This window comes from Aricia agestis, chromosome 15 (genome assembly GCF_905147365.1).
Source record: "Aricia agestis chromosome 15, ilAriAges1.1, whole genome shotgun sequence".
Lineage (NCBI taxonomy): Eukaryota > Metazoa > Arthropoda > Insecta > Lepidoptera > Lycaenidae > Aricia > Aricia agestis.
In genome coordinates, this window is record NC_056420.1 from 8,543,096 (window position 1) to 8,558,522 (window position 15,427).

At 36.1% G+C, this 15,427-nt stretch overlaps 1 protein-coding gene across 4 annotated transcripts in view; it reads right to left on the bottom strand.

Annotated features, from left to right (window-relative positions):
• Positions 1-12,825, bottom strand: part of LOC121734145 (DENN domain-containing protein Crag) — a 49,471-nt gene extending 36,646 nt beyond the window's left edge. For 2 of the 4 annotated variants that reach the window (XM_042124578.1, XM_042124576.1), the window contains exons 1-4: positions 12,658-12,790; positions 12,420-12,576; positions 8,007-8,171; positions 356-595 (exon numbers count right to left, since the gene is read on the bottom strand). In XM_042124578.1, the coding sequence (XP_041980512.1) occupies positions 356-595; positions 8,007-8,171; positions 12,420-12,546 (532 nt within the window). In that variant the 5' untranslated portion in view covers positions 12,547-12,576; positions 12,658-12,790. The other 2 variants (XM_042124577.1, XM_042124580.1) reach the window with 2 other exon arrangements.
• Between the last annotated feature and the right edge of the window lie 2,602 nt (positions 12,826-15,427).

Genomic DNA, 15,427 nt, shown 5'->3' on the forward strand with positions numbered 1-15,427 from the left:
CGTCCGCGAGAGCAGGGAGACAAATCTCTCGTAAATCGTAATAACGATGCCTTTTTCTGCTTTGTTCGGTTGAAGAATGTATGTTACGACAGACATTTAAATTGACCCTTCCGCTTTTTACGCTTTTCGGTCGCCCACAGATTTTCACCATCCTGTATGGAATCATGGGGTCCCACACAAAACTAAGAATTCGCATCGCATCGTAATGTCATTTTTTATTACGAATTTTGTCGCAGATATTTGCGATGCGATGCAAATTCGCAGCTATGTGTGGAAGCCCTATGTCGAGCATAGCTTGTACGCATCCCAAGCCATGACCATGACGTTATTGAGACAATAATGATGTCTTATTCACCTTTGTTCAGGTTCTTGGAGATCATGCAGAAGGCGTGCGGCGGCGTCTCGCCCCTGCTGGCCACAATGACGCATATGTCGACCACGACGAGCGCGTTGCAGGGGGCGCTGGGGTGCGCGCGCCGATACGTGATGAACGTCTTGGCGGTGGAGTTGTTCACGTTGGCCACGCGCCCGCCCACCGAGCTGAGCACCATCTCCGCGTCAGCCATGAGCCGCTCGCGACCTTCGTACATGACGCCTGAAAATAATACGTTAGTTCAGTACCAAGTTTAGTATGTAAACATTTTTTAAAAACAAACAGATTCCATATGTCCATAGCAGAAGCTACCTGGCGGCCATTGTCTAACCATGATATTCAGGCCAGTGTTATTCAATACAGGACTTTCTATTTGTGTGATCACTGCATACATACATACGTTGGCATAATATTTAGTATCTGAGGTTAAAAATCTCAAATCTGAGTGGAATGACGAGCTAAAGAAATTGAATAATGTTTTGTCCTTGTGGCTTGAAGGCAGTTTTGATCATAGTATTATTAAGGGGCATAGAATCTTCGACACATTAGTCCCAAAGGTAGCAGCTGCATCAATACCTTGTACTTTCCTGTGATTGATTACACTTGAATACAAATTATATTATGTCGCCTTGAGACTAGTCTGCGCTTACAAATGGTCAATGAGGTCTTACTTATTTACTCCTTTCAAAGACAATGTGTAATAATCGGCCAAGTGCGAGTCAGATTTGCGCACGAAGGGTTCCGTACCATTATAGAGAAAAATTAGGCCTAAAATTGTGTTTTTTGTATGGGAGCCCCCCTTAATTTTTTATTTTATTTTAATAAGTATTATTATTAAATATTAAATAACACATATAACTAAAGACTTTGTGAAAAATTCAAGTACCTACCTGTTGCCATTATTGATATAGAGCAAAAAAGGCCAAAAAATCACATTTGTTTTATGGGTCAACCCAGCCAAGGTTAAATATTAATTTTATTTTGTTTTCAGTTTTTTTTTGTTATAGCGGCAACATAATCTGTGAAAATTTCAACTCTCTAGCAGTAGCTATTACCGTTCTTGAGTTACAGCCTGGAGACATACAGACGGACAGACAACGAAGTCTTAGTAATAGGGTCCCGTTTTTACCCTTTGGGTGCGGAACCCTAAAAACTAAAATACCTATGCGTATTAGCTATGGCCGCAGATTGAATATTTACTTTAAGCTGAATGAATAAAATAAGGATTTGACAGAAAATTTATAGTTCACATTAAAATCTTACTTAACTTTAATTCTATATTAATTAACAATTAAAGTAAAGTAATCATAAAATTCCTCTGCACAACTCACTGAGTGCGGCCGAAATATAAATGCAGCTAAAACAAACAAACTTTAAAGTAAAAGAAAATATCTAATATCCATATTTGAAGTCAATGCGGTATTCCATAGCTTCAGACGGGATTACGTTACGAGGTACTTTCCCAAGAAGCCATAAGAAATCTCTTCAGTATTTTCTAACTTGTAATACGCAAGTCGGATAACATAAAAAAAACTCTAATATCATTTTACTATGTAATGTTTCATAATCATAAATCAATTATTTACAACTAATTATTATTTATTATGTATGCTGCCTGTTACACTATACTGGGTACAATTACGATTTGCTGTAGATATCCTTTGTCTTCAATCATATTCTACACAATCTGTAGCTGTTTTGCTTCTGCAAACATTGATATTTGAGAAGGAGTCTAAAAAATGTGGTTCCACAAATGCTCACTCATACCGTTTACTGGGTACTGAGGACAAGAATTATAATTTCCTACCCAATATTTGTCGGTTTATGTCTTAAAATATGAAGAGGAGTCTAAAAACGTGGTTCCATAAAAAGGGGTTTCATTATCTTTAAAGTTTGAGAACCCCTGCCACATATTGAGACAAGTGGCCGTAAGGTGACACCTTATTTATTAAATTGACCCTGGCCCATTGGTGGCACAGGATCGATATATTATCAAGTCACTCGTAAGTCAATAGACAAAATTGGGTCACATAATTGATTCATACATTCTAGTTAAAGGTGATTCCTATTTTGGACGTAGGTAGTGCTCATTAGCTCAAGACAATTTAGGGCCTGTGCAAACTGTAGACATTAGTACACCTATCTACAAAACTTGACTATACAGGGGAACAATCACATTTTACAGATTGCAAATGTTGAAGGACGACGAAATTTAAAAAAAAATTAAATATAGCATCGGGGTTGGCATTTGAATCACGCATTGTAGGGAGAGGGGGGGAAAGGGTGGCATTTTATAGGGGTTAGTTACCCCTTTCAAATGACACCCGATTGGGTCTATGAGATGCGTAGTTTTTTTTATACGTGTTTGAAGTTACGGTGTGACGGAACCCCCCCCCCCCCCCTCCTCCCCCGCCCCCTCCCTATAATGCGTAATTCAAATGCAACCCCAAATATCGTTCACAAGTACTTAAGTGGTAGGTCTTATTTAGGTCACCTGATTTTTAAAGGCCAAGAGATATCGACATTGCATTACGATCGGCATTTTTTTTCTGTTTCCTCAACATTAACCTTAAAGAGACGGAATACTAGTCAGTGGATCATCTCCATTTTAAGCTGACAGACTTTCGATTGCCGAGAGCAGACATCCTCATTCCCTATACCACGAATTTAGAATAGCTAGTAACAGATCCGACGACATTTCAATATTTAAAAAAAAAACCCACCACGTGAGAAATCTGATTTCTATACCATGATAACTAGACACATGTCGGAAGCCTATGCAAGCTTAATCTGACACGCTCGAGCTACTCCCGAAATCCCTTCTTCCCCTCAACTAGTAGTCATTGCTGAGAAAAATCGATATCGTTACAGCCAAATTATCAAGGCGTCGCCTTAATAGGATATTACTGCAAAGTTTCACAGCTACAGGCACCACCAGCAAAGACAGTAAACAAAAAGTTATGTTCGATGTTTGAAAACGTTTCTGTCAAGAGTCTGATATGACGTGTGAACTTGCAGCATGTCTGATTGCGGTCGTGTTATTATTTACTGTATGTGCTACTAGCGCCCTCTGCTCCGACCTTTGCATAATATTCCCTATCACCAAGCTCAGTTTACTCCGCCGCAGGCCGCAGCAATAATTTTCTAGAACACAGACTTGCGTGTAAAAGGTATCATTTGAAACTCGGTAATTGATATTGCAGAGAAAATGAGGCAAGTTTCATTAATATCTAATAACAAGGTAATATTTTAAGTGGTTTGAAGTTCCTGTAACTCTAATCCCATCGGCTTGTCTTACCTTTTACGTCATCCGTCAAAACCCCTGCCTTTTATACAGGCTAGGGCTTCCAACTTAAAAACCTTCAATTATTATGATATTTCGCATTTTTCACAGCAAAGGGTTTCGTTCACTTTTTAACCCCCGACAAAAAAGAAGGGTTATATATAAGTTTGACGTGTCTGTCTGTCTGTCATGACAAATCTATAAGGGTAGGGAATTTTTTGCCATTTGGCTACGGAACCCTAAAAAGTTCACACAGTATTCAGTTAACTTAAGAAAAAAAATTAACTCTTAATTTAACTAGCCTGTTAATTTTTTTTCTTCAGTTAACTTATTGCTTTGATTCATCAGAAAACCTCTTGGTCACTGCTAGAATGATATTTTTTGTTTAAGAGCTCACCTTCAATTATTATGATACGATACATTTCGCATTTTTCACAGCAAAGGGTTTCGTTCACTTTTTAACCCCCGACAAAAAAGAGGGGTGTTATAAGTTTGACGTGTCTGTCTGTCTGTCATGACAAATCTATAAGGGTAGGGAATTTTTTGCCATTTGGCTACGGAACCCTAAAAAGTTCACACAGTATTCAGTTAACTTAAGAAAAAAATTAACTCTTAATTTAACTAGCCTGTTAAATTAAGAGTTAATTTTTTTTCTTCAGTTAACTTATTGCTTTGATTCATCAGAAAACCTCTTGGTCACTGCTAGAATGATATTTTTTGTTTAAGAGCTCACCTGACTCTAAAAATCAAACGTCGTCCTTCTCTCTTCACACCCACGCCCGTCTTTCATATGCCAGGTGAAAAAGAACGGCGCGGAATCATCGCCGAGTTAGTTTTACTTGAATAAAAGACGAACTAAGTATAATGATTATGAAAAAAGTGTTTTGAGCAAATTTAGGTTTTATCAATACCTTTTTAGATATTAAAAAATACTAAAGAAAAGACAGCAAACTTCGAAGATCCAAGGTGTGTCTAAAACAAGGTTTTTTGTAAACAAGAAACTATCGAGCAATTTTTGAGTAATCGTGTTTTCGTCTTGAGCATTTAATCTTTATGAACTGAAGTTACTTGTGTCAAAAAATCAGTTTTCTAGACCTTACCGATTTTGAGATCTAGGTTAAAGTATGTAGTCAAGTTAGGGTCATATGGGCTCTTAAGTATAAAAAACGATAGATTAAATTACAAGTATCAATGACCGCTACGGACTGGATTCGGCATTACGAGAATAATATTATGTAGCTTTTCCAAAGTCTAATTATAGGAACTTGACGACTTCGTAATAAGGCTTATCGGCCCCCAGCGTAGCTAGCACGGGGTTTCCCAGTCGATTCTTCGGAAGAAAGTAATGGCAGTTTCTTTCCCATGTCTACATAATTATCTTATTCCCGAGCATGGCACCACCCATCGACTTGAGTTTCAGTGGACAAAGACAAGAAACTCTTTCCATAGCAACCATTAAAGCAACGGCAATTATTATTTTTTTGACATAGTTTCTTGGTTCTTTTTTTTTAATTATGGCATCTCGGCTATAAAACCATGGCCAGTGTCGAGTAAATGGCGGCAAATTCAAAAAATCGACGTGTAGCAACCTTCTCTATAGCCAGAATTATAGTTTTGATCTACGAAATACGAATAATAAAAACTAAGGAACTTTATTATTCGTAGTTTGTAGATCAAAACTATAATTCCGGCTATAGACAGGGTTGCTATACATCGATTTTTTGAATTTGCCGCCATTTACTCGACACTGGCCATTATTTTATAGCCAAGTGCCATAGTAAAAATAAAAACAGAATCAAGAAACTAAATGTCAAAAGCGGATCGTCATGCTTGACTTATAGATTTTCAAAAGCGAAAGATATCGAGATAGGAAAGAAACTTTTACTCCAATGTTTTTCCGGTAAAACTGTCAAAATTTAGTTTCTTTCGTTTGTCTACGTGCTTGTGCTAGCTATGCAGGGGTCTGGCCTAGGGAATGTACAAAATATTTACAGAAGTCTTCTTTAAGATTTACGGCGTAGTATTAAATGTATCATAACAATACATGAATAGTAATTGAATAACTACCTAGGTGATCTACATGTACTATGGATCAAACATCGATTGCGTGTTTATAAACTAATAGAAATAAGTATAATCTTTTAGATAAACTTAATAATGCGACCTATCTTTAATTTCTTTCTTTTTTCCACCAAAAAATTAACGTATCGTATAATTTCTACTTTTTAGGGGGATATTAGATTATTAGTCTTGGATGTGTATTAAAATAATATTTCAAAAATCTTAAATATATTTTATGTATAATATTATAAAAAATCCAGAAATATATCGATGCAATGAACATTTTAGTTCTAATACGATTCAACAGATGGCGTTTTATTTTTTACTTCATTGTAACATAGAACTAATCATACTTATTAGTTATTATGTTTTTGTTTATAGTTTTTAATACGTTAAAATATTATGTTTAATAATATTATCACTTGGTATAATAATAATCAATCTATCTTATCTTATAGAACTCCTATTGCATTAATTCTAATATATGTGACAAGTTGACAGCAGAAGGCGCTCTAAAATAAAGGAGTTCGAGTGTACCGTGTTCTATCCAGAAAATATATTATCAATGCAATCAACATTTTAATTCTAATATATGAAAACAGATGGCGTTTTATTTTTTACTTCATTATTGTAACAGAACTTATCATACCTACTTTATTATATATTGTTTTTATTCATAACTAGCTGTTGCTCGCGACTTCGTCCGCGTGGACTTTAGTTTATAGCGCGCGGTGTCAACACAATTTGTGTCAAATTTAAAAACTTTTTAAAACCCTGGTAAGTGGTACCCCTCTTAGGGCCGTAGTGTATATAGATAGTCTAAAGCCTGAGAAAGGACATAGGCTACTTTTTTACTGGAAAAAAGGGTTATTAGTTCCAAAAATTCATAATAGATGGCGCCGTGCGTCTTCTACATCGCGCTAACGCATGCTCAAAAGTCTTTCTATAAGACGTGGTATCATCTTATACTTAAGTTTTGATTTTTTTCGATTGTTATATCTATTCTACGGTATTAAATAACTCAGTACCTACTTTATCTGTGCAGTGACGTAACCTTAAACCTATCAATGATAAATAGTTTATGGGTAAGGCTGCGTTTCCACTGAAGCGGAGCGGAGCTTAGCGGTGTCGAATTGACCAATCACCATGCTCAAAAATACTCGAAATCTTTGCTGTCATTCCGCTGGAATAGCACGATTGGTCAATTCGGGCACCGCTAAACTCCGCTCCGCTTCAGTGGAAACGCAGCCTAAAGTTGTGTAATTGGGGGGCTAAATAAGCTTTAAAATTTGGCATAAAATATAAAGTTTAATATAAAAAAATGAAATACTTATTGTGTGCACACTGCACAGCTGTATTGATTTAAGGGGTACCAGGGTTCTTTTATAAAAGCTTTTGACACCAATTTTGTTGACATCGCGCCTACCATCGCGCGCTATAAACTGAAGTCCACGCGGACGAAGTCGCGGGCAACAGCTAGTTTAATATAAAAAAGAGTTTTTAATTTCTTGTTCGTTAATATGTTTCAAATAATGTAATGTAATTATTTTTCTAATTATATACTTGAATAATCTTGCTGAAATAACAAAAAACAAGCCATATTAAAAATGACGATGTCTTTTGACAAATCGAATTCTCTGAGATCTAGTAACCCTGACGTCAATACCTGTCAGCGTTAGCGCTCTCCATTGGCTATTGAAACCACATATGACGTAAAATAGGATCAATGAAATATGATAATGTAATATGCAGATATGATCAAATGATCATATATATTGGATCCTATATATGATCATAGAAATGATCCAATATAAATGATAATGTAATACCCCCCTTAGTAAAATCGCTAGAAATCTTATTTTAAAAAAAGTTCAATATTTTTCCGAAATATCTGCCTATGTATGACTTTTTTTATTAAATAAGGGTCGACGAGCAAACGGGTCACCTGATGGAAAGCAACTTCCATCGCCCATAGACGCTCGCAACATCAGAAGAGCTGCAGGTGCGTTGCCGGCCTTTTAATAGGGAATAGGGGAGGGTAAGGAAGGGAATAGGGAAGGGTAGGGAAGGAAATAGAGTAGGGGATCGGACCTCCGGTAAACTCACTCACTCGGCGCGAAACACAGCGCAAGTGCTGTTTCACGCCAGTTTTCTGTGAGCCCGTGGTATTCGTGGTCGAGCCGGCCCATTCGTGCTAAAGCATGGCTCTACCATGTAAAGAATTGTTGATTCTTGTAAGACTAACCTAAGGAGGTAATTCTGTAATTTAAAAAAAAATTAAGAACTCACCAATATCAACCAGAGGTGGCCGGTCCCGCCCTCTCCGTATGCACAGAAAGCATTCAGGTGACCGCATTGACCCATGGTTCAAGTCTGCAGGCAGCCCTGTCGGTGTTGACTCTAGAAGTTCATAACCATTTGGCAGCGTCTCAGAGAGCCCAGGGAATATAACACCTAAAATAAATTCATAATTATTGGCATTATCCAGACAATGTTGCCAAAAATAATATGACAATTCAAAACAAAACAAAAAATTGAAATCTATTGTGTCTGCGATACCTACGATAGACGGGTTAATACACAAATGCATAACAGTGACCATTATTATAAGCTTTAAAGGTAAATGTGATGCAAAATATACGAGGATATTTGACGCAAACAAACAATCATATTTTGCTCTACAACATTATTAAAGAAAAATATGTTGCTATTTGCTAACATCTGCAAAGATGTTGCCGCAACAGGCTTGACAACTTTTCATTTATTCATTTTGTTTTCACTCCGCATCCAATCAATACTAATATTATAATTAGGAAGAGTTTATTTGTTTGTTTCTTTGTTTGTTTGAACGCGCTAATCTCAGGAACTACTGGTCCGATTTGAAAAATTCTTACAGTGTTAGATAGTCCATGAGGAAGGCTATAGGCTATATTTTATCACGCTAATACTAATAGGAGCGAAGAAATACAGGAAAGTGCGGAAAAAACGGGGGGAAATTATTTGAAAAGGCTTATTTGAACGCGCTAATCTCAGGAACTACTGGTCTGATTAGAAAAATTATTTCAGTGTTAGATAGCCTATTTATCGAGAAAGGCTATAGGCTACATTTTATCGCGCTAAGACTAAGGAGCGAAGAAATAGAAGAAAGTGTGGAAAAAACGGGAAAAATTATTTGAAATGGCTTATTTGAATGCACTTATCTCAGGAACTACTGGTCCGATTTGAAAAATTCTTTCAGTATTAGATAGACCATTTATCAATAAAGGCTATAGGGTAGGCTATAGGCTATAATAATAATAGCTCCCACACCGGTTTCGGTGACGGTGGCCGGTTTCGTTGAAACCAGGCCAGCTACGCAGGAGTAATTTTATAGTGTCCAAGTGTGTGCGCAGTACACAAGAGCACTCTCTATTCCTTTACTCTCATAACCCAGTGGGACGGAAGACCGACACGACCGGCGAGAGATCAGGCGCAGGACCGACTTTTTACATGCCTGCATTGTCCTAACCAAACTTGGAAATAACATGTTTCCAACGCGGGAATAGAACCCACGACCTCCGAGTCAAGAGCCGCGCTCTGTACCACTAGACCACAGAGGCTATAGGCTATATTTTGATTTTACCACGCTAAGACTAATGGGAGCGAAGAAATAGATATACTTATGTGGAAAAATGGGGGAAATTATTTGAAAGGGCTTATTTGAACGCGCTAATCTCAGGAACTACTAGTCCGATTTGAAAAATTCTTTTAGTGTTAGATAGCACATTTATCGAGGAAGGCTATAGGCTATATTTTATCACGCTAAAACTAATAGAAGCGAAGAAATACAGGAAAATGTGAAAAAACGGGGGAAATTATTTGAAAGGGCTTATCTCACGAACTACTGGAGCAATTTTTCTGTTATTTGGCACAGACAAGAAGTAGACCGCGTAAAGGATCATAGGCTATTTTTTGTGGACTAATTTTTCTGTGAAATAATATCTAACTTACGCGGGCGAAGCTGCGCGGAACGTTATATTTCGCGTGGTCACGACATCACGCGTAAATGGCTGGACCCATTTTGCTGAAATTTGGTATTTAAAAGATGCTTTGAGTCCCGAAAAAGAACATAGAATTTGTTGTTTGATAGATTTTGTCCCGGAAAAATGTATGGTTACTGCACAATATACTTTTATGATTTGCGCGTAAACTATTCAATCTATTTTGTTGGAATTTGGTATGGAGATACTTTGAGTCTCGGGAAAGGCCAAGGGATACTTTTTATCCCGGAAAATATACGGTTCCCGCACAATAAACTTTTATTTAACGCCTCCGTGGTCTAGTGGTTAGAGCATCGCTCTCGACTCCGGAGGTCGTGGGTTCGAATCCCGCGTTGGAAACATGTTATTTCCAAGTTTGGTTAGGACAATGCAGGCTGATCACCTGATTGTCTGACAAGTAAGATGATCCATGCGTCGGATGGGCATGTAAAAAGTCGGTCCTGCGCCTGATCTCTCGCCAGTCGTGTCGGTCTTCCGTCCCACTGGGTTATGAGAGTAAAGGAATAGAGAGTGCTCTTGTGTACTGCGCACACACTTGGGCACTATAAAATTACTCCTGCGTACCTGGTCTGGTTTCAATGAAACCGGCCACCGTCACCGAAACCGGTGTGGGGAGTATTTTATTATTCTCGCCTAAACTATATTTTAATCTAATTTTAATGAAATTTGGCACGGAGATTGGAGATACTAATTTGAATGTGCGGTTCCTACACAATATACTTTTCTGATTTGCGCGTAAACGATGTACGGAAACAAGTATTTAAAACTAAAGTCCACGCGGACGAAGTCGCGGGCAACAGCTAGTATTCAGATAAAGATATCAGAATGTCATTTAGATCTATAACATTTTAAACCTTGTCTCCAAACAAAAGTCAATGCAATTTATTAAAAAAGACACTTAAAATGTTTCTGCTTCTCATACTGCCATAATACAGTATAATATTTTTTGATAAGAAACCAATCTAAAATCATGTAGATATAGTGGTGATACATTTTAAATTTATTCTAGGTATAGGAGAAATGGTACTGAAAAGTTTTATATTTTATTGATTGAAAATATTGTTTTTTTGGTGTAAAAAACTTTTATGCATTCCTTTATGGCTGGTTTACACGTATTAAGTTGATAAGTAGTTAAATAAAATTTTAACTTTGCATGTAAACACAAAATTTAGTAGCAAGAAGCAAGTTAAAATTTACTCTGAAAATATTGAATATGTCAACAACTACACATATCTAGGACAAATCATATCCTTTAAAGACCAAACAGATATAGAAATAAATAAATGTATTGCTGGTGCCTCGAAAAGATTTTGGTCCTTGAAGAAAGTACTCAAAAGCGAACACTTTCCAATGAAAGCCAAAAGAAAAGTTTTTAACTCATGTGTTCCGCCATGCCTTACATACGGCTGCCAAACATGGGCATTGACACAAGAACATCTTCTCAAACTCAGAACGTGTCAGAGGTCAATGGAAAGGAGTATGGTAGGAGTCACACTAAAACATAGAAAAAGAGCAACAGAAATTAGACACACAACAAAAGTAGAATACTTAATAAAGAAGATAAGCCACCTGAAATGGCGATGGACAGGACACATGACAACAGAGAGGAAAAAAATAGACAAAAATACTATCAGACTGGCAACCAAGAGACGGGAAGCGGAAAAGAGGCAGACCAACTAGACGGTGGGCCGACGACAAAAAAGATAGCAGGAGTAACATGGATGAGAGTGGCTAGGAACAGAAATGAATGGAAAAGGCTGGAGGAGGCCTATGTGTCACAGGAGACGCTGATTACCAACCTAGAACAAGACACTCAAACTTTGTTATTATGACACAAAATGCAATATCGTTGGTATTAGCAAAAAGGCTAATAATAAAAGAACTAGATGACAATTAGAATTTAGTTACTACTTACTTATCTACTTGATACATGTAAACCGGCCATTAGAGAATATGTTGACTACCTTGTAATATAAAACTCTTCTAACCTGTCTTACGGCAAGGAGGACTATGAATTATAAATTATAAAAGATTAGTATTTAGTATTGTTCAATAACTCTTTTCAATTGTTGTAGACTCAACAATTGAAAAAAGTTATTGAACAACACAGATGCGTATCATTTGTTTGGGAACTATCCTGGCTAGTCATTAAATGAAATTTTATTTCAGTTGTTGCGGTGCATTTACTATAAAATGTTTCACATTCATAGTATATGAATCATCCCATTGATAAGCACAACAGATAAGAACAAGTTCCCTAATTTAACTTGTTTACTAATGACCTCATATTAGAGGTGTAATTTAAAGTAAAACAGTTTATCAGTCACAAGTAAAAAAGTTTTGATTTGTAAACTCGTGCAAATCCATCCAGAAGCTCAAATGGTTTTATGCTAAAGTTGTAATTATGTACCAAATTGATATCCATTACAAGTCCACAATATTATGTATAAAGTTTACATAAATTTATCAAACACTCCAGTATAATAGATTGTTAAAAAATACCAATCTGCAGTTTATTATAACTAAAATTATTCTGTAAGTGACTGCTATTTATTATAACATACCCCTGGCATTATCAGAATAATAAAACTTGTTTACATTTGTTCTAAAATGGAATGCTCAATAATATTATAACTGTATGCTGCTACTCGTAATTACGTACCTATATCAGTGATAGGCGCTTTAGGTGTGTATCCTTTTAGATGACCAGAATCAGAGTCATCAAGCAGCTCTGGTTGGTCCGGTAATCCAGCTACGACGAAGTAATCTGCTACGCGGCGCTCATCCATTGTAAGATATTGTTTTTAGACAACCACTAACTAAAATAATTGAATAAAATTCCTTAATTTCCAAAAAAACTACAGCACGAACTTTTTTTATATAAACAAATACAACCTAACCTTCAAACACATATTTAACAAAACTGAGTACGCCGTGCTATTTCCTGAAATATTTGCAATTATTGTATTTAATTAACGGAAGAGAATCATTGTTAAATTATTTTATTAGTTTTACTTTTGATAAAAAAACACCTCGAAAGAAAACTTACAAATAAACTGTCACAGATTATAGAACGATTGGATTATGGCATCCATTACACGGTAGGTTTTGCTGTCAGTTTTACCCATTGACTTTTATAAGTGGATGCGGCATAATGGTCTCTGCCAAATCAAAATACTGTGGCCGGTCCGCCATTTTATGTTCCGGTTCTCCGAGGTACATAAACTGTCAAAGTGTCGTATTATAGGGATGTCGAAATTGAAAGAAAATATCGATATATCGATACATCGATATTTGAAAAAATATCAATATCGGTCTCGATATATCGCGAAAAAAATATCGATATATCGGTCAAACTTTTCGACCAATTTGCTTTTTTTTTAAATTAATTTATAGTCCGTCAAAAAAGTGAAGATATTTAAAAAAGTTTATCCTTGGATCGGTACGTTTATATTTTTACTAAAATTTTTGTTATTTTACCGATGACTTGACTTCGTATGTGCTAATTTAGTTAATAATTAGACAATCAATAAGATTTGTGATAGAATAGAATATAGCATGGCTTGATTTTCAATATTTAATCAACATAGAAATTAGTAGATTTGACGTTTAGTGATGTACTTTTTTATCGAATTTAAAAAATATAAGGTGAAGAATCTGATCATTTATTTAAAAGATTTTAACCTTAATAGCTCACTACATCTTACTTATCGATATCCTCGACAAATATCAACCGAATATCGATGTCCCATCACTATAGACCGCCATGTTTAGTTCTTGGCAATATGGCGCCGGCCACACTTTTTTGTAGTTATGTCGCTTCCATCTGTTTCCTTATTCATTGGTTTTACCCAAGTTTTATCAGAGTCATGTCATGCAGGGCTTCATAACGTTATGGAATACCCGAAAAAATATCGTTACGTACCGGTATTTTCATAATGGTAGCCAGATAACGGTATTTTTTTATCGATATCTAGTAACATAACCAAAAAATATCTTTATAAAAATACCGATAAATATAACGATATTTTCTGGTATCAGGTTACATGCGGTATGCGTCGTGCACCAAATCTCACTCGCAACCCAACTTCTGACTTCCGAGCACCAGTTTTTACATACGTGGGAAAGCCATGCTTTGGCACGAATGGGCCGGCTCAACCGAAGAAATACCACGTTCTCACAGAAAACCGGCGTGAAACAGCGCTTGCGCTGTGTTTCGCCGAGTGAGTGAGTTTACCGGAGGCCCAATCCCCTCCCCTATTCCCTTCCCTTCTCTTCCCTACCCTCCTCTATTACCCTATTCCCTCTTAAAAGGCTGGCAACGCACCTGCAGCTCTTCTGATGCTGCGAGTGTCCATGGGCGACGGAGGTTTCCATCAGGTGACCCGTTTGCTCGTTCGCCCCCTTATTTTCATGAAAACAAAAACTTTGACTTAACAAGTCAAGAACAAGAGTCAAGATGGTGCTGCAATTTGTTTAGTCAATTAATGCTTTCTGCATTATGCAAGGTACCTATGTTTTTTTTTGTTTAATATATATATATATATATATATATATATATATATATATATATATATATATATATATATATATATATATATATATATATATATATATATATATATATATATATATATATGTTATATGTTAAAAATATCAACACATTTAAAAAAGGAGGCACAAAATTATATGATAGCATTTACAAAATATGTAGGTATTATAACACGGATTACTGGGGTATAATTAATCACACTAAAATAAGTAACAAAACAGCGTGAGGTCGAGTACATCAGGTGGCTCATTAACGTGCCGGTGGTACACAGAGGTATTTTTACGGGTTGCACGTTAAGGTGTCGGTGGGGTTCAAGAGGTTAAAATTTAAATCAAGCCATGTTATATTCTATTCTATCACAAATCTTATTTATTGTCTAATTATAAACTAAATTAGCACATACGAAGTCAAGCCATCGGTAAAATAACAAAAAAATTAATAAAAATATAAACATACCGATCCAAGGACAATTTTTTTTAATTTCTTCACTTTTTTGACGGACTATAAATTAATTTAAAAAAAAGCAAATTGGTCGAAAAATTCGACCGATATATCGATATTTTTTTCGCGATATATCGAGACCGATATTGATATTTTTTTAAATATCGATGTATCGATATATCGATATTTTCTTTCAATTTCGACATTCCTATAATACGATACTTTGACAGTTTATGTACCGTGACAGTGTATGTGGCGGACCGGCCACAGTATTTTGATTTGGTAGAATAGAGACCATTACGCCGAGTCCATCTATAAAAGTCAATGGTTTTGGCGGCCATGTTACTTTGAAACTTCTTCTACTTTTTATTGTTGGTGTGGTTTTTATTATTTTTCCCAACGCGTGTTATTTAGGTTTTCGATGTTCATTATTGGTAAAATATTGGCTGTTAAATATCCGTTATCGTGCAAAAGTGCAGGTAAGATGTTGTCAAAACCAAAATTTATAATTCCTGTGACATTTGGTGTGAATATCGATAAATAGGGCTATTTCTTCGTTGAGTTTTAACTAAAACATCGTTATAATTACTTTATTAGCCTATTCATTGGAATATCATCGTGTCTTTTTCAAATTGAAATGTATAAAGTTTTACATTATTTTGCCCACTTTTGTAGCA